Below are 19,086 nucleotides of genomic sequence, written 5' to 3'. Positions count from 1 at the left end.
AACAACCCTTCTTAATGAAGGTACAACTCAATCACAACACAAACACCACAGAACAACCCTTCTTAATGAAGGTACAACTCAATCACAACACAAACACCACAGAAGCTACTAGAAGCCTGATAACTGTACATTCAGCTGCAACATGCTGCAGCATGTAACCTACTTTTGGTTCTTTGAACCTTGCTCTCATTGTCACAAAACTGCGTCACCGAGACTCATGTTTCAGAATGTCTGTTGCGTGCCATGCCAAGACGCTGCTGTGTTCCCTTCCATCAGGGGACGGCCGACTGGCACGGCCGGGCAGACATGGGCAGGGTTGAGGACTGAGTGGTGGCCGTGCTGGTTGCCCCCCTCCATCTCATTAGTTAGCCAGTGATTGGGTTCAATCAGATGCAGATCTCCACTTCTAAGGACCGCGTATCAAAGGCAGGAGTCTAGCGGATAGCTGCTGTACTATGCACGGGGAGACCTAGTTATGTCAAGAGCAGCAGCGAGCGGAGCTGTGGTTGTAGTGGCAGAGTGGGGAGATGGCAGCGGGGATGACTGGCGCAGGAGAAACTCTACCCATCGGGCTCTGAAAGATTTAAGAGGGTTTAGGCTGAGACATGCCAGCCAGTCCCAGAGGACCACCGCTACAAGGGGAGAACAGATGCAGTCATGATGAAGGAGGGAGCTTCAAACAGAGGGAGGGAGAGGGAGGGGGGGGGGGGTATTCATGCCTTTCTCTGTCTCTCATACAGAAAATGTTTCTTATTATTAATGACAGACTACAGCAGAGGCGGGCGTCAGGTCCAGGTTGTAACATGCTACCATAGGGCTACAGTACTGTCTGTCTTTATACCTGTCTCGCTGATCTGGCTGAATGTATGTGTAGGTCGGTAGAAGTGTGTGCATGTGTCCATGTGTGTGTGTGTGTGTGTGTGTGTGTGTACAGAGGAGGTGATGAGGAGGAGATGCAGACTGTGCCGTCAGCAAGTGTGTGTGATACTCTGGATGCCCTCCAGAAAGGAAGGGTCACACACAGACTGAGACAGACAGCAGTACCAGGTCTCATCATTATATAACACAGACTGAGACAGACAGTAGTACCAGGTCTCATCATTATATAACACAGACTGAGACAGACAGTAGTACCAGGTCTCATCATTATATAACACAGACTGAGACAGACAGTAGTACCAGGTCTCATCATTATATAACACAGACTGAGACAGACAGTAGTACCAGGTCTCATCATTATATAACACAGACTGAGACAGACAGCAGTACCAGGTCTCATCATTATATAACACAGACTGAGACAGACAGTAGTACCAGGTCTCATCATTATATAACACAGACTGAGACAGACAGTAGTACCAGGTCTCATCATTATATAACACAGACTGAGACAGACAGTAGTACCAGGTCTCATCATTGTATCTGATGTCTAACAGTGGGCGTGATCAGTTTAATAACCATGTACAATGGTTGATGTTTTTGGCTCATTGAATTGAACAGGTGTGGTAAAATACCGACCAACATTGAGTGGGCTGAGGGTCCACGAGCGTGGATTTCACCAAGCTCTGTTGATGATTTGCTCGTTGCAAAGTATTTTGAAATGTGTCACAATTATTACATTTGTTCCGTAAGTGAAAAATACTATGATAGTCCAAACAGAGGGAGAAAGTGACAAACTATTGACTATTAGACTTGAACTCTGCCTTGGTATTGATCATCATGCCTTCCCATTATCCTCTCTACAGCCCATGGTGCTACACAGCACATCACTGGGAGCTTAATGAAATTGGTTCCAGTCTCATCTGGAAAGTGCCCCTGTTTGATTTCATTAGCCTAATGTCTCTCTGTGCCCCTCTCCAAGCCAGAGTAAATAGATTTCCAACAACTGGGATTTGAAGGGTCAGTGGTTGCTGTAGTGTCTGGCATGGACACAGGACAGGCTGGGAGGGAGGAGAGAAGAGGGGGAGGAGAGAGGAAAGGAGGGAGAACTCATGACAAAGCACCTGTCATTCATTTGTCTTAATCTCTGCAGGTATTTCCTGCCCGGTGTTGTGTTGCATGGCAACCATAACGCTGGCTTCCTGTACAGATAGTGAGAATACCCCTCCCCCCCGCACCGCCCCTGCCATCGCTCCACTCCACTCCAGTCTAATCTAATGGAAGATACCAGCAGTGGAATGAGCTTGACCTTTGACTCTGGATGGAGATCCAATCCCAGAAGGAACACTTGACACTGGCCCTCATACTACTGCTGTGTTATAGCGTGTGCATGCTTGCATCCCTTCCTATCATCCTCCCACTACTGACCTACTCTAATGTGGTTATGTCACTAGCAGACAGCCGTGATGCCCTGGAACTGCACTAGACAATAAGGTTTGTCCGAGGCTGTGTTTGGTGTGCGTGTGAGCAGCCAAGGTGTGACCTGCTGGTGACCTCAAGGGAAGAGGGGTGGGTAACCTGGGTCTGTCCTACCCTGTCCCTCCCACTCCAATAAAACAGATTGAGGAGGGTTGTACAGTAACTAAGGCAGTGTTTCCCAACCCTGGTCCCCCAGTTCCACAACAGTACACATTGTCATTGTAACCCTGGACAAACACACCTCATTCAGCTCATTGGGGCTTGTTGATTAGTTGACAAGTTGAAGGAGGTGTGTTTGTCCAGGGTTCCAATAAGAATGTGTACTGTTGGGGGTACTAGAGGACCAGGGTCGGGAAACACTGGCCTAAGGAACACCTGCATTGGACAACTGTACTTACTGTCAGTGTGAGGTTCAAAACATTGTGATGGGGAGTTTTCCTTTACTCTGTGTGTGTGTGTGTGTGTGTGTGTGTGTGTGTGTGTGTGTGTGTGTGTGTGTGTGTGTGTGTGTGTGTGTGTGTGTGTGTGTGTGTGTGTGTGCTTCTGTGAGTGATCCTGTGTGCGTGATCCTCCAGGCGATTAGGACGTTAGGGTAAACAAAGGACTGTGCTGACGTGGAGTGTTGGAGGTGGCTGACTGGACCAGCAGAGCAGTGCTATGACCTCTCCTTGTGATTGAGCGCCAGTGACATGGTATCTACTGTGGGGACAACAGCAATAAGCCTCAACGGGGCTGTAGCACCGTGGTCACTCGGCTGCACACGCCGCTCGCCGCATTTAAAGCCTTCAGCCCGGGAGGAATTGAATTTGTTGTTATTTTTCCCACTGTCCTCCCCACTTCATATCTCTCGACACCTTTATGAGGCGAGACTGACTTGAACGCAGTGAATTTCTCCGCTCTCCCTCTCGCTCTTGCAAAACTCCTGGCTCGTGTCCAAGAGGCTATTGTTTGAGAAATCTGTGGAGCGGTCTCCTCTCTCAGCATGGCCCTGGCTGTGTGTGTGTGTGTGTGTGTCTGTGTGTGCCTGTGTGTGTGTCTGTTTCTGTGTGTGTGTGTGTGTGTCTGTGTGTGTGTGTGTGTGTGTGTGTGTATCTGTGTGTGTCTTTGTGTGTGTGCCTGTGTGTGTGTGTGTGTGTGTGTGTCTGTGTCTGTGTTTGTTTGTGTGTGTGTGTGTCTGTGTTTGTGTGTGTGTCTTTGTGCGTGTGTGCATGTTTGTGTGTGTGTGTGTGTGTGTGCGTGTCTGTGTGTGCGTGTCTGTGTGTGTGTGTCTGTGTGTGTGTCTGTGTGTCTGTGTGTGTGTGTGTGTGTGTGTGTGTGTCTAGGAAACTTGTGCTCAGTCCACAGAATATTGAAATACTGAAATACCTTTACGCTACAATTGTAGAGCTAGAAACCTTGATCCTATAGTAAATGGATTGGAGTAGGCCATTTACTCCCATCATAGAACATGCATCATACTCAATTATTAGCTTGGCTAATTGTTAACCATATAGGGGTCCCTCTTAAGTAAGATTAGAGGGGGAAGGGGGAGTGCCATATTCCCTCTGAGCCATCCCTTATGTAGGAAGTAGAATATTCCAATCAAATCAAATTGTATTTGTCACATGCGCCGAATACAACAGGTACACCTTACAGTGAAATGTTACTTACAAGCCCTTAACCAACAAAGCAATTTTAAGGAAATACCCAAAAAAAGTAAAAGATAAGAATAACAAATAATTAAAGAGCAGAAGTAAATAACAATAGTGGAGCTATATACAGGGGGTATCGGTACAGAGTCAATGTGTCAATGTTCAGGGGCACTGGTGTCGAGTTAATTGAGGTAATTATGTACATGTAGGTAGAGTTATTAAAGTGACTATGCATAGATAATAACAGAGAGTAGTAGCAGCGTGGGAGGGGGGTGGGGGGTCAATGCAAAAGTCTGGGTAGCCATTTGATTAGCTGTTCAGGAGTCTTATGGCTTGGGGGTAGAAGCTGTTTAGGAGCCTCTTGGACCTAGACTTGGCACCCCAGTACCGCTTGCCTTGCGATAGCAGAGAGAACAGTCTATGACTGGGGATGGCTGGACTAGGGTGACAAGTTTTAGGGCCTTCCTCTGACACCACCTCGTATAGAGGTCCTGGATGGCAGGAAGCTTGGCACCGGTGATGTACTAGGCCGTACGCACTACCCTCTGTAGTGCCTTGTGGTCGGAGGCCAAGCAGTTGTCATACCAGGCAGTGATGCAACCCATCAGGATTCTCTCGATGGTGCAGCTGTAAAACCTTTTGAGGATCTGAGGACCAATGCCAAATCTTTTCAGTCTCACGTTGAGGGAGAGGTTGTTGTCCTTGCACCACATGGTCAAGTCTCTGACCACCTCCCTAAAGACTGTCTCATCGTTGTCTGTGATTAGGCTTACCACTGTTGTGTCATCGGCAAACTTAATGATGGTGTTGGAGTCGTGCCTGGCCATGCAGTCATGAGTGAACAGGGAGTACAGGAGGGGACTGAGTATGCACCCCTGAGGGGCCCCCGTGTTAAGGATCAGCGAGGCGGATATGTTGTTACCTACACTTTCCACCTGGGGGTGGCCCGTCAGGAAGTCCAGGATCCAGTTGCAGAGGGAGGTGTTTAAACTCAGGGTCCTTAGCTTAGTGATGAGCTTTGAGGGCACTATGGTGTTGAACGCTGAGCTGTAGTCAATGAATAGCATTCTCACATAGGTGTTCCTTTTGTCCAGGTGGGAAAGGGCAGTGTGGAGTGCAATGGAGATTGCATCATCTGTGGATCTGTTGGGGCGGTATGCAGATTGGAGTCTGTCTAGGGTTTCTGGGATAATGGTGTTGATGTGAGCCATAACCAGCCTTTCAAAGCATGTCATGGCTACAGATGTGAGTGCTACGGGTCGGTAGTCATTTAGGCAGGTTACCTTAGTGTTCTTGGGCACAGGGACTATGGTGGTCTGCTTGAAACATGTTGGTATTACAGACTCAGACAGGGGGAAGTTGAAAATGCCTGTGAAGACATTTGCCAGTTGGTCAGCGCATGCTCGGAGTACACGTCCTGGTAATCCATCTGGCCCAGAAGCCTTGTAAATGTTGAGCTGTTTAAAGGTCTTACTCACATCGTCTGCGGAGAGCGTGATCACACAGTCATCTGAAACAGTTGATGCTCTCATGCATGTTTCAGTGTATCTTGCCTCGAAGCGAGCATAGAAGTTATTTAGCTTGTCTGGTAGGCTTGTGTCACTGGGCAGCTCTCTGCTGTGCTTCCTTTTGTAGTCTGTAATAGTTTGCAAGCCCTGCCTCATCAGACGAGCGTTGGAGCCGGTGTAGTACGATTCGATCTTAGTCCTGTATTGATGTTTTCCCTGTTTGATGGTTCGTCGGAGGGCATAGTGGGATTTCTTATAGGCTTGTGGGTTAGAGTCCCGCTCATCGACAGCTCTACCCTTTAGCTCAGTGCGAATGTTGCCTGTAATCCATGGCTTCTGGTTGGGGTATGTACGTACAGTCACTGTGGGGACGACGTCCTCGATGCACTTATTGATGAAGCCAGTGAGGATTATATTGTATTCCTCAATGCCATCGGAAGAATCCCGGAACATATTCCAGTCTGTGCTAGGAAAACAGTCCTGGGGTTTAGCATCTGCTTCATCTGACCACTTTTTATAGACCGAATCACTGGTGCTTCCTGCTTTAATTTTAGCTTGGATTCAGGAGGATAGAGTTATTGTCAGATTTGCCAAATGGAGGGCAAGGGAGAGCTTTGTGGAGTAAAGGTGGTCTAGAATTGTTGTCCCTCTGGTTGCACATTTAACATGCTGATAGAAATTAGGTAAAACTGATTTAAGTTTCCCTGCATTAATGTCACCGGCCACTAGGAGCGCCGCCTCTGGATGAGCATTTTCCTGTTTGCTTATAGCGGAATACAGCTCATTGAATGCGGATTTAGTGCCCACCTCTGTCTGTGGTGGTATGTAGACAGCTGTTGTTTACATAAATGCATATGCCCCCACCCCGTGTCTTACCTTAGGCTGCTAGTAACAGAGTGAAAAGTTTGAGTAGGTTAGTGCAGACGGAGTACAGTATGAATCAGGGGCGAGGAAAGAGGTGCCTTAAGTTTCCTCATTTATTCCCCCTCTCCCTACTTCTCCTGAAGAGTATTTGCTGATCCTAGTTTGGTAGCCTCTCTCTGGAAGAGAGTGAAGAGAGGGAGAGAAAGAGCAGTAGAGAGAGATAGGATGCAGTGTCCTTGGTATTATCGGTGTTGGCCCGTTAGCTCTTAAATGAGACTCGTCCTATAGGTAGAGGGAGGGAGCCACACTACCACAAATCACAGGCCTGCTAGCCTCTTTATCATCCCCTTCAGCCTTCTTCCTCCAGTCTACTGGATGACCCCTGACTGCGGTGCCCCTCTGGAGGATGCCCCTCTAGAGGATGCTACACACTACACAGTTGTTGGGGAGACTGGAGTTTGAGACCATACGGCCTGATGGTCATGCTGCTCAGGCTTTCCTCCTGAACCACTTGATCCACATCACTTCTCTGTGCTGTACTGTGATACAAGCTTCAGGGCAGGACACCTTCCTAAAACTAAGAGCAGGCTGACTGATGTCAGAAGGCCTTTGGAAGTCGGTAGATGGGGCAGGAGCTGGGGGGGTCTCCTCCGCTCTCCTCCTCTCTCCTACCCTCCCAGTCGAAGCCCCCTTCTATTAGTATTTAGTATTTATTGGGATCCCCGTTAGCTTCCAAGACAGCAGCTACTCTTCCTGTGGTCCAAACAGAAATAAAACAATTACAGCTCAACAAAACAACAGTGTACATAATAAATAAAACAATTACAGCTCAACAAAACAACAGCCTGCATCATAAATAAAACAATACATTGTACAAGACATTATTACATTTATTGTGTCTGAACTATCATTAAATGTGAATACTCATTTATATCAAATCAGTTCTTTAGGTTTAATTATTACGTGATTAAACTAATCATGTAAACATTAATTCACTTGAAAGTCGGGGCACCATGGAAAATGTTGAGATTTATAGAGTTGTAATTTTCCGAAAACAACTCTTCAGATATTTTAATATCTGATTAATTAGTCTTCTATGAATGAATTATTAATACCGTCACAAACCCTTGGATATCTGCACGAACCCTATCCTAAATCATGAATCAGCGATATACAAATTGCCTTAATTATTTATTTACTAACTAACTTAATAATCACACAGTTTAATTATATTAATTGAAATGCTAATCCTTTGCGCTTGAACGGCCGCTCATTCGAGATTAATTGCAATGTATATATTTACAACCGTATGTCGTTTTTGGAATTGCCGGTCAGTCTGCTGGAGAGTCAGTTCATCAGAGATTCTCTGGTTAACTTCCCCATAAATCACAATGTCTTTAGTAGTTGTAGCTTTCTCTGCGGCTCTGGATAGTGTCTGTTGTAATGGATATGTCAGGCATACCATGTTCTTAGAATAGATGCTTCCGTGGTTGTCGGTATTCTCGTACTAGACTTACGTAATTTCTAGCTGCAGACTAGTAATTATATGTCTAAGATTTGCTCTTATTCTGTAGTGATCGATAGTCCCAGAGTTTAACCATTTCCAGCTGTGTAGCCAAAACTTTAGCTGTATGGTCTAATGATCTATAGAATTGTAGCCACTCTGTCCCGGCGTTCTCTGACTTAATGTACATTTTGTAGGAAGTGGGTTTTATACTCTGTGGAAAAAGGGGCGGTTCTATGACGCCTGATGTAATGTCTGGGCTCACGGGGGTGTGGCCACTGACTAGTTAAAACTTTATAACTAAACAAGTATCTCGTTTAGAAGGCCAACGTGACATTACATCTTCTCACAAATAGTTTCATATTCAATCATATATTTTCACAATATTTAGATGTAAACAGCTGGGAAATGTCCACTTTAAGAGATACAGTTATGTGTGTTTCCTGTCCTTCATGAGATCACCAAATGAAACACACTCGTCATGACTGTCCCTTAAGTGTCCACGGACCATTCCCACATTCTCAAAAATAGAAGTATTTTTTAGTTCTCCCATTTTGGGGATTAGGAGTTTTGAACAAAGAGAAGCTCTTATTCTGCTAGACTCTCTCTCTCAGTACTGCATGGCAGTTTCTACCAGGTATTTATGACTGTTGTAAAACCTGATGTGGGAGAGAAAGTGAGTGAGAAGGGGGGGGGGGTTCACGATATACACCCAAAAGGCCACGTTGTGACACATTATTACTCTATTATTACAAATGTACAATAAAATACTACAATATTACAATGTGTGTGTGTAGGGTGAGTGTGTTAGAGTGTGTGTGTGTGCGTGTGTGCGTGTCCCTTACTCAGTCCACGTTGTGCCGTGAGGTGTTGTTTTATCCGTTTTTTTTGTGGTGGGGTGGGGCTCCGGGTCTGGGTCTGGTGGAGATGATGGTAGTACTGGTGTCATCGGGCCCAGCCAGGTAATATCCTCCCTGGTGCCCAGGCAGAGTGGTAGAGAGAAGGCAGGCCATTAATCAAGCTGACCTGGGACGTGGACCGAGTACATCATTAGAGCCTGAAATACAAGGGAACGGGGAGGTCACACTCCCCCGACCTCACATCAACATCAAATGGTGTGTGTGGGGGGTGGCAGCTGTTGTTATTGTCCAAGTACCAGTTGATTTAGCACATTAGTCTCTCCTAACCAAGCCTTCCCCTTAAAAGAGGGGTAGAAAGACCCAGTGCTGTGTGTTAGCTAAATGCCTGTATTATCCACTAGACCCTGAGCAGGGAGACTGCAGTGTCTGGTGATGATAGCTATAGCCAGGCAGGAAGGTCTCCAGTGGGACATAACAGACTCAGGAAGGAGACTGGCAGGCTGTTGCACTCTAAGGACAAACCCAACAGTAAATACAGTCAGTAATAGCTGCTGCTGCTCCTGCTGCTAGCCCCTGGCAACCAGTCAAACACATGAAAGGGCAACACAACTCTGATTGATTATTATTATTATACAAAGAGCTTCTACTGTACAGGGAGGCATTTCTGGAGGCAGAATAGTTGAATATGTATTTGACCTTTGTTTTGGTATTTTGAGTACCTGGTTCGACGTAGGTCATTCTTATGCATCAGCCATTACAATGCTCAGATCATTATTTTGTCATAATAACAACACGGACAAACTGAGACTTAGTTGTGCAGAAATGGAACAATAGGTCAGGACAGGGTATGTGTGTGTCTGTGCATTTGTTTGTGTGTGTGTTTGAGAGGAGAGAGAGCTTGAGTGTGTATGTGTATGTGTGTGTGTGTGTGTGCGTGTGCGCGTGTGTGTGTGTGAGAAAGAGAGGAGAGTTTTCTCTCTCTGTAGTGTGGGGTGCAGAGTGCAGCAACAACAGCACCAGCGTGTGGAGTTGTCTGATGATTTATGGTTGTGGAGCAGGAATGGACTGTCAGATTTAGAGGCCTTTGGTTTCCTTTATGTTGTGGCTGAGATGCTCCACAGTGCTCTGTCATTCTGTCACTAACATTACACACAATCCACTTTTATTTGACAAGTCTTACCATTACAGAGACTACCTGCCATACTTCACTTTCTACCTGCTCTGCCTTCTCCCTATAACATATGTACAGTATGGACTGTAACTTTACTGAACTGACAGCTGTCCTGTGCTGTAAATGTACTAACGACTATTGTGTGTTTCAGATCCTGGTGAACTCTGTCAACCAACCTGCCATACTGTATGAGAACGTGACGGTGAGCGAGGGGAGTCCCATCCACAGAGACCTGCTCTTCAGCCCAGACCACCAGCACATCTATGCCCTCACAGACAAACAGGTACAAGCTTGGCACACACACTCGCGGTGTGTAAAAACACACTACCACCAACAAACACTCACATTTACACAATCGTATACGTTAAGTGCGCATGTGTGTTTGTGTGGGGTTTTTCTTTGTCAGACACTCCAGCCACTCTTTGTGATTGCTTCCGTTTGATTTCTAGCACTGAGCCAGCCCCCCTGCCCAACCCCCGCTCCCCTCACAAATGTTCCTCCCCCAGTCAGCACCCCTCATCACAGGCAACGGAAAGGGGATCTCTCTGTGATCCCCATTGATGGAATTAGTGTCCAAATCCCCCTCTTAACCAAATCACCAGCGGAAAGAGAAATCTCCCCTCTTCCCCAGTTATTTGTACCGTCTTCTCTTTCTCCTTTTCTCCCTGATCTCTCTGTTCTTTCATGTGGTTTCTCCCCTAAGCTCTAATTGGAGGGCCTCCTCTTGAACACTCATTAAAGGCGTTTCCTCCATCATTACTGGGGGCTCCCCCCACCACCCCTCTATTCTTCCTCCCCTTCCCAGCCTCTCTCTCTTTATCAGAATAGAAGAGATGGAATTGGTTAGAAGGGTGATGCGAGATTAGGGACCACCAAGGCTTACCGCTAAGGATTCATCTCGGTGGTTTAAATTGAAGCGGCTTCTTCAAAATGCCCCTCTCACTCCTCTGGATTGCTATTTAACACCCCGTGGCCCTCTCTCCCTCTCCCTTCAGCCCCCCTCACCCTCTCCTCCCGGCCCTTCTCTTGATGGCTATGCAGTATTACATTAATATATGTCAGAGCAGAGCTGTATGTGTGTGTTTATGTCTCCTGGCTGCTCTGAGGCATAGTGACATGAGGTGACAGAAGTAAGGACTGTCAAGCTCTTTGACACCGCCTGGCTCTGTGACACCGCCTGGCTCTGTGACACCGCCTGGTTCTGTGACACCGCCTGACTCTGTGACACCGTCTGGTTCTGTGACACCGCCTGGCTCTGTGCCACCGCCTGGCTCTGTAACACCGCCTGGCTTTGTAACACTGCCTGGCTTTGTGATACCGCCTGGCTCTGTGACACTGCCTGTCTCTGTGACACCGCCTGGCTCTGTGACACCGCCTGTCTCTGTGATACCGCCTGGCTCTTTGACACTGCTTGTATCTGTGATACCACCAGGCTCTGTGACACTGCCTGTCTCTGTGACACCGCCTGTCTCTGTGATACCGCCTGGCTCTGTGACACTGCCTGACTCTGTGACACCCTGTGACAGAGATACCTTTTCGTGATAAGGCCTTACTTACGGGACAGACAGACAGGTTACCGTCCACTCCATCATAACGCCGCCAAGCCTGCAGCCCCACCACCCCCCACCCCCGACATCCCCAGAAACTGATGACTGAATATCAATAGCCATTTTCCATCAAATGATTGGGGAGGCAGGTTCCGTCCAAGCGTGACGGCCTCTGCCACAAACGCGGCGCATGTCCTCGGGGGAATATCAGCCAGTGCCGTTTAACCTCCACGTTTGAGGGGTAGAGGAGGAGGAGAAAAACGGAAAATGAGGGGGGAAAAGGAGAGGTAGAATAACCATAAAAATGTGTGGTGCACAATGCCTGTTATGTGACTGAGTGCATGGTGTATATTCAGTACAGCATGTGTGTATATTCTGCTCTACACTCCCCCACTCCCCCGCTCTGTGCCGTACACCTCCATGTGTCCTAATTGATAGCATGAATATGAATCTCCTTCCATATGGGGGACAGGCCCTTTACTCTTGCACCAGGGGAAAGATTTCTTCCTGCATTTGAACATGACAGTTTTATTTATACGGCAGAAAATGTACAGAGCAAGATGAGAACTCTGCATTAGTCATATAGCATCCCCAGAGAGAGTACTTATGGGATACACTGCTGCTTTACATAGTATCTCTCTGTTTTGCACTACATAGTGTATCTCTCTGTACTACATACTATCTCTCTCTGTACTACATAGTATCTCTCTCTGTACTGTACTACATAGTATCTCTCTCTGTACTGTACTGTACTATATAGTATCTCTCAGTACTACATAGTATCTCTCTGTACTGCATAGTATCTCTCTCTGTACTGTACTACATAGTATCTCTCTCTGTACTACATACTATCTCTCTCTGTACTACATAGTATCTCTCTCTGTACTGTACTACATAGTATCTCTCTCTGTACTGTACTGTACTATATAGTATCTCTCAGTACTACATAGTATCTCTCTGTACTGCATAGTATCTCTCTCTGTACTGCACTACATAGTATCTCTCTCTGTACTACATAGTATCTTTCTCTGTCTGTACTACACTACATAGTATCTCTCTCTGTACTGTACTGAATAGTATCTCTCTTTGTATTGTACTACATAGTATCTCTCTGTACTGTACTGTACTACATAGTATCTCTCTCTGTACTGTACTACATAGTAACTATCTCTGTACTGTACTACATAGTATCTCTCTCTGTACTTTACTACATAGTATCTCTTTCTGTACTGTACTGCATAGTATCTCTCTCTCTTCTACATAGTATCTCTCTCTGTACTGTACTACAAAGTATATCTTTCTGTACTGTACTACATAGTATCTCTCTCTGTACTGTACTGTACTATATAATATCTCCTCTGTACTACATAGTATCTCTCTCTGTACTGTACTGTACTACATAGTATCTCTCTCTGTACTACATAGTATCTCTCTCTGTACTGTACTACATAGTATCTCTCGCTGTACTACATAGTATCTCTCTCTCTCTGTCTGTACTACACTACATAGTATCTCTCTCTGTACTGTACTGAATAGTATCTCTCTGTGTATTGTACTGCATAGTATCTCTCTCTGGACTGTACTGAATAGTATCTCTCTCTGTACTGTACTACATAGTATCTCTCTCTGTACTGTACTGTACTACATAGTATCTCTCTCTGTACTGTACTACATAGTATCTCTTTCTGTACTGTACTGCATAGTATCTCTCTCTGTACTACATAGTATCTCTCTCTGTACTGTACTACATAGTATCTCTCTCTGTACTACATAGTATGTCTCTCTGTACTGTAATGTACTACATAGTATATCTTTCTGTACTGTACTGCATAGTATCTCTCTCTGTACTGTACTACATAGTATATATCTCTGTACTGTACTATATAGTATATCTCTGTACTGTACTGCACTACATTGTATCTCTCTCTGTACTGTACTACATAGTGTCTCTCTCTGTACTACATATTATCTCTCTCTGTACTGTACTACATAGTATCTCTCTCTGTACTGTACTACATAGTATCTCTCTCTGTACTGTACTGTACTATATAGTATCTCTTTCTGTACTGTACTACATAATAACTCTCTCTGTACTGTTCTACATAGTATCTCTCTGTACTGTACTGTACTGTGCTACATATTTTCTCTTTCTGTACTGTACTGCATAGTATCTCTTTCTGTACTGTACTACATAGTATCTCTCTCTGTACTGTTCTACATAGTATCTCTCTGTACTGTACTGTACTGTGCTACATATTTTGTCTTTCTGTACTGTACTGCATAGTATCTCTGTACTGTACTGCACTACATTGTATCTCTCTCTGTACTGTACTACATAGTGTCTCTGTACTACATAGTATCTCTCTCTCTGTACTGTACTACATAGTATCTCTCTCTGTACTGTACTGTACTGTACTATATAGTATCTCTTTCTGTACTGTACTACATAGTAACTCTCTCTGTACTACACTACATAGTATCTCTCTCTGTACTGTACTGAATAGTATCTCTCTCTGTATTGTACTGCATAGTATCTCTCTCTGGACTGTACCCAATAGTATCTCTCTCTGCACTGTACTACATAGTATCTCTCTCTGTACTGTACTGTACTACATAGTATCTCTCTCTGTACTGTACTACATAGTATCTCTTTCTGTACTGTACTGCATAGTATCACTCTCTGTACTACATAGTATCTCTCTCTGTACTGTACTACATAGTATCTCTCTCTGTACTACATAGTATGTCTCTCTGTACTGTAATGTACTACATAGTATCTCTTTCTGTACTGTACTGCATAGTATCTCTCTCTGTACTGTACTACATAGTATATCTCTCTGTACTGTACTATATAGTATATCTCTGTACTGTACTGCACTACATTGTATCTCTCTCTGTACTGTACTACATAGTGTCTCTCTCTGTACTACATATTATCTCTCTCTGTACTGTACTACATAGTATCTCTCTCTGTACTGTACTACATAGTATCTCTCTCTGTACTGTACTGTACTATATAGTATCTCTTTCTGTACTGTACTACATAGTAACTCTCTCTGTACTGTTCTACATAGTATCTCTCTCTCTGTACTGTGCTACATATTTTCTCTTTCTGTACTGTACTGCATAGTATCTCTTTCTGTACTGTACTACATAGTATATCTCTCTGTACTGTACTATATAGTATATCTCTGTACTGTACTGCACTACATTGTATCTCTCTCTGTACTGTACTACATAGTGTCTCTCTCTGTACTACATATTATCTCTCTCTGTACTGTACTACATAGTATCTCTCTCTGTACTGTACTACATAGTATCTCTCTCTGTACTGTACTGTACTATATAGTATATCTTTCTGTACTGTACTACATAGTAACTCTCTCTGTACTGTTCTACATAGTATCTCTCTCTGTACTGTACTGTACTGTGCTACATATTTTCTCTTTCTGTACTGTACTGCATAGTATCTCTTTCTGTACTGTACTACATAGTATCTCTCTCTGTACTGTACTATATAGTATATCTCTGTACTGTACTGCACTACATTGTATCTCTCTCTGTACTGTACTACATAGTGTCTCTGTACTACATAGTATCTCTCTCTGTACTGTACTACATAGTATCTCTCTCTGTACTGTACTGTACTGTACTATATAGTATCTCTTTCTGTACTGTACTACATAGTAACTATCTCTGTACTGTTCTACATAGTATCTCTCTCTGTACTGTACTGTGCTACATATTTTCTCTTTCTGTACTGTACTGCATAGTATCTCTTTCTGTACTGTACTACATAGTATCTCTCTCTGTACTGTACTATATAGTATATCTCTGTACTGTACTACACTACATAGTATATCTCTCTGTACTGTACTGTACTGTACTACATGGTATCTCTCTGTACTGTACTGTACATTGTCTGGCCTATATTCAGATGCAGGAAACTTCCCCTGCCATATCAGTATGTAGTCTATGTTATTTCCCCAGCTACTGACCACCCTCTCTCTATCTGTGACACTTTACAGTAGCTTTACAGTAACCTTCCTACAGATAGAGAGTGATAAGAGATCCAGTGGAAATGCAGTGTTAGATTATGTTACTGTCTCATGTTATCTTATCTCTGCTACTGTAACGGCCACTACAGTGCCATAGCTCCAGCACAGACACACACCCTTTTGTTTGACTCGCTGCAGTTTCCCAGCAATTACAGCTAATCGACTTCCATGTGTCTAAATCTTTAAAGGAAAGATGGGCTGTAATTGATACAAATGGATTCCATTTGAGTGGCCTTGACATAGAGTTCGATCACTACACGGCAAGTCCAAGCAGCGATGTTAAACATGAATCTCTCTCTCTCTCTCTCTCTCTCTCTCTCTCTCTCTCTCTCTCTCTCTCTCACGCTCTGTCTCCACCACAACCAGAGCTCAACCCTGGACACAACCAATACATGGGACATGTCTTTTACAGATTCTTTAACAATACCCAACATTCCACCCTATAGAGGGAAACAGATTTTAAGAAGTGGCCGATACACACATTCAGCAATGCTTTGAGGGTTAGGTAGTGTGTGAAGGGAGGTCTTTCCCTGGGTGGCTGCAGTAGTTATGTCCTCTGTGGTGTAGCTGTGTTAGCTGGGAGGAGTCGGGGACTACTGAGCCTAGCTGCTCTACTGCTCTGCTGGAGCAGAGGACCATTAGCACACTGACTCCACTTAGTTACTGTATATAGTACTGAAGCTATCCCCGGTCCCAGAGAACCTGACCCTGTGCCCTACACTTCTCCCCAATCACCAACAGTGTGCGGGAAAACACACACACACATTCCCTTACTACACTGGCCACAGCAGCGCAAGTGGAAACATCTCATAGTCTACATGGTTTTGTCTTATAAATATGATTACCATTATGTGTAACTTCCATCACCACTGGTCCTAGGATTTATTAACGCACGGCTGTGTATTATAGATGAGCATGGATGGCCCACTGGTACATCACCTACAGTACCAGTCAAAAGTTTGGACACACCTACTCATTCAAGGGTTTTTCTTTATTTTGTACTATTTTCTACAGAATAATAGTGAAGACATCAAAACTACGGTCCAACTCATCCCAAACCATCTCAATTGGGTTGAGGTCTGGTGATTGTGGAGGCCATGTCATCTGATGCAGCACTCCATCACTCCTCCTTCTTGGTAAAATACCCCTTACACAGCCTAGAGGTGTGTTTTGGGTCATTGTCCTTTTGAAAAGCAAATGATAGTCCCACTAAGCGCAAACCAGATGGGATGTCGTATTGCTGCAGAATGCTGTGGTAGCCATGCTGGTTAAGTGTGCCTTGAATTCTAAATAAATCACAGACAGTGTCACCAGCAAAGCACCCCCACACCATCACACATCCTCCTCCATGCTTCACGGTAGGAACCACACATGCAGAAATCATCATCATCATCCATTCACCTACTCTGCGTCTCACAAAGACATGGCGGTTGGAATTTAGACTCATCAGACCAAAAGACAGATTTCAAAGGACAGATTTCCACCGGTCTAATGTCCATTGCTCGTATTTCTTGGCCCAAGCAGGTCTCTTCTTATTATTGGTGTCCTTTAGTAGTGGTTTCTTTGCAGCAATTCAACCATGAAGGCCTGATTCACGCAATCTCTTCTGATTGATGAGCATGGATCTTTTTCAAGGGAAAGATGTGTCTGTTACTTGAACTCTGTGAAGCATTTATTTGGGCTGCAATTTCTGAAGTTGGTAACTGTAATGAACTTATCCTCTGCAGCAGAGGTAACTCTGGGTCTTCCTTTTCTGTGGCGGTCCTCATGAGAGCCAGTTTCATCAAAGCGCTTGATGGTTTTTGCAACTGCACTTCAAGAAACGTTGAAAGTTCTTGAAATTTAACAAAGCACACGTTAATTGAAATGCATTCCAGGTGACTACCTCATGAAGCTGGTTGAGAGAACGCCAAGAGTGTGCAAAGCTCTCATCAAGGGAAAGGGTGGCCACTTTGAAGAATCTCAAATATAACATGTATTTTGATTTGTTTAACACTTTTTTGTTACTACATGATTCCATATGTGTTATTTCATAGTTGTGATGTCTTCAGTATTATTCTACCATGTAGAAAATAGTGAAAATAAAGAAAAATGAATGAGTAGGGTTTTAACTTTTCACTGGTACTGCATGTCATCTAGATGGCCATTCATGTTATCTAGATGGCCATTCATGTTAAGGTGTTATATGGATGTTCATGTAGGGATCCCCATGGCCTTTTCTCCTCATACTGAGGCTATTCCCTGGCCATAGCTTCGTTCCTGGGTTGTCAGATGAGACACCACCCCCTAGGTTCTAGTTCAACCACTTCCAGCCTCCCACTCTTGCTTCTGGCTCACCGCACAGTGGCGCACATACACACCGACATGCACTCTCCCTCTAACTAGAGAGAATCTGGTGTTTATTTTCCTATCTCTGCTGCATACAGTATATCGGCAAAGCAGATCACATTTGACTGATGTTAGCTTCTGAGCAGGCAGCAGTGGCAGACAGAATACTGAATGTGTCTGGGATTCAGAGCCAGACTAGCTTTTCCCTCTGCTCCCTCTCTCTCGCTCACACGTATAAAAAGAGTGATGAGGAGAGGTGGGGAAATTAATTGGTTTGAAGAGATCTCTCTCTTTCTCTCACTACAGTCATCTCCTCTTTTAAAGCCTCTGCCTCCACCTGGTGAAGGAGTCAATGGGCCCCGTGCCCCTGTGGTCGGCAGAACAGAGAGGGGAACGTCTCTCTTATCTCTCCCTCTCCCGCTCCCTCTCCCTCCTCTCTAGGGCTTCCTCTCTCTCCTTCTCTCCGTGGCCCATCCTGAGAGAAGAGTAGGATGAAAGCTGAGTGATGGCTATTCTCTCAGAAACAGCAGCCTGCTAAAGAGATGGGCTCAGACAGGAGCTTACCCCAGCTGTGGAATGGAGTTTTACACTTAAGCCAAAAATCACCAGGATCTTTACATACAGCACTCACTGAGCTACAAAACAATGGTTTTAGACTTGGGATTTATTGACAGTGTCCAACCTGAGAAGGGCCTTTGGCTGTCACCAGATACGAATGGACATTATCTTCTTCTGTCTGTCTTTTTCTCAGAGATATTTACAGGGCATTCAGAAGGTATTCAGACCTCGACTTTTTCCACATTTTGTTACGTTAAAATATATTAAATCGTTTCCCTCCCCCTCATCCATCTACACACAATACTTCATAATGACAAAGCAATAACAGGTTTCTAGACATTTTTGCTCATTTATAAAATAAAAAAAACTGAAATACCACATTTACATAAGTATTCAGAACCTTTGATTAGTACTTTGTTGAAGCACCTTTGGCAGCGATTACAGCCTCGAGTCTTCTTGGGTAGGACGCTACAAGCTTGGCACGCCTGTATTTGGGGAGTTTCTCCCATTCTTCTCTGCAGATCCTCTCAAGCTCTGTCAAGTTGAATGGGGAGCATCGCTGCACAGATATTTTCAGGTCTCTCCAGAGATGTTCGATCGGGTTCAAGTCCGGGGCTCTGGCTGGGCCATTCAAGGACATTCAGAGACTTGTCCTAAAACCAGTCCTGCGTTGCCTTGGTTGTGTACTTAGGGTCATTG

General features: G+C 44.7%; 1 protein-coding gene across 2 annotated transcripts in view; it reads left to right on the top strand.

Moving 5' to 3' along the window:
• plxna1a (plexin A1a) overlaps positions 1–19,086 on the top strand; it is a 266,753-nt gene that overhangs the window by 136,985 nt on the left and 110,682 nt on the right. For both annotated transcript variants that reach the window (XM_036988339.2, XM_036988338.2), the window contains exon 4: positions 10,048–10,179. In XM_036988339.2, the coding sequence (XP_036844234.1) occupies positions 10,048–10,179 (132 nt within the window). The remainder of the gene's footprint in view (positions 1–10,047; positions 10,180–19,086) is intronic.

The sequence above is a fragment of the Oncorhynchus mykiss genome, chromosome 9, assembly GCF_057628025.1.
Source record: "Oncorhynchus mykiss isolate SJ-2025 chromosome 9, ASM5762802v1, whole genome shotgun sequence".
In the NCBI taxonomy this organism is placed as follows: domain Eukaryota; kingdom Metazoa; phylum Chordata; class Actinopteri; order Salmoniformes; family Salmonidae; genus Oncorhynchus; species Oncorhynchus mykiss.
This window is presented reverse-complemented; position numbering and strand designations above follow the sequence as displayed.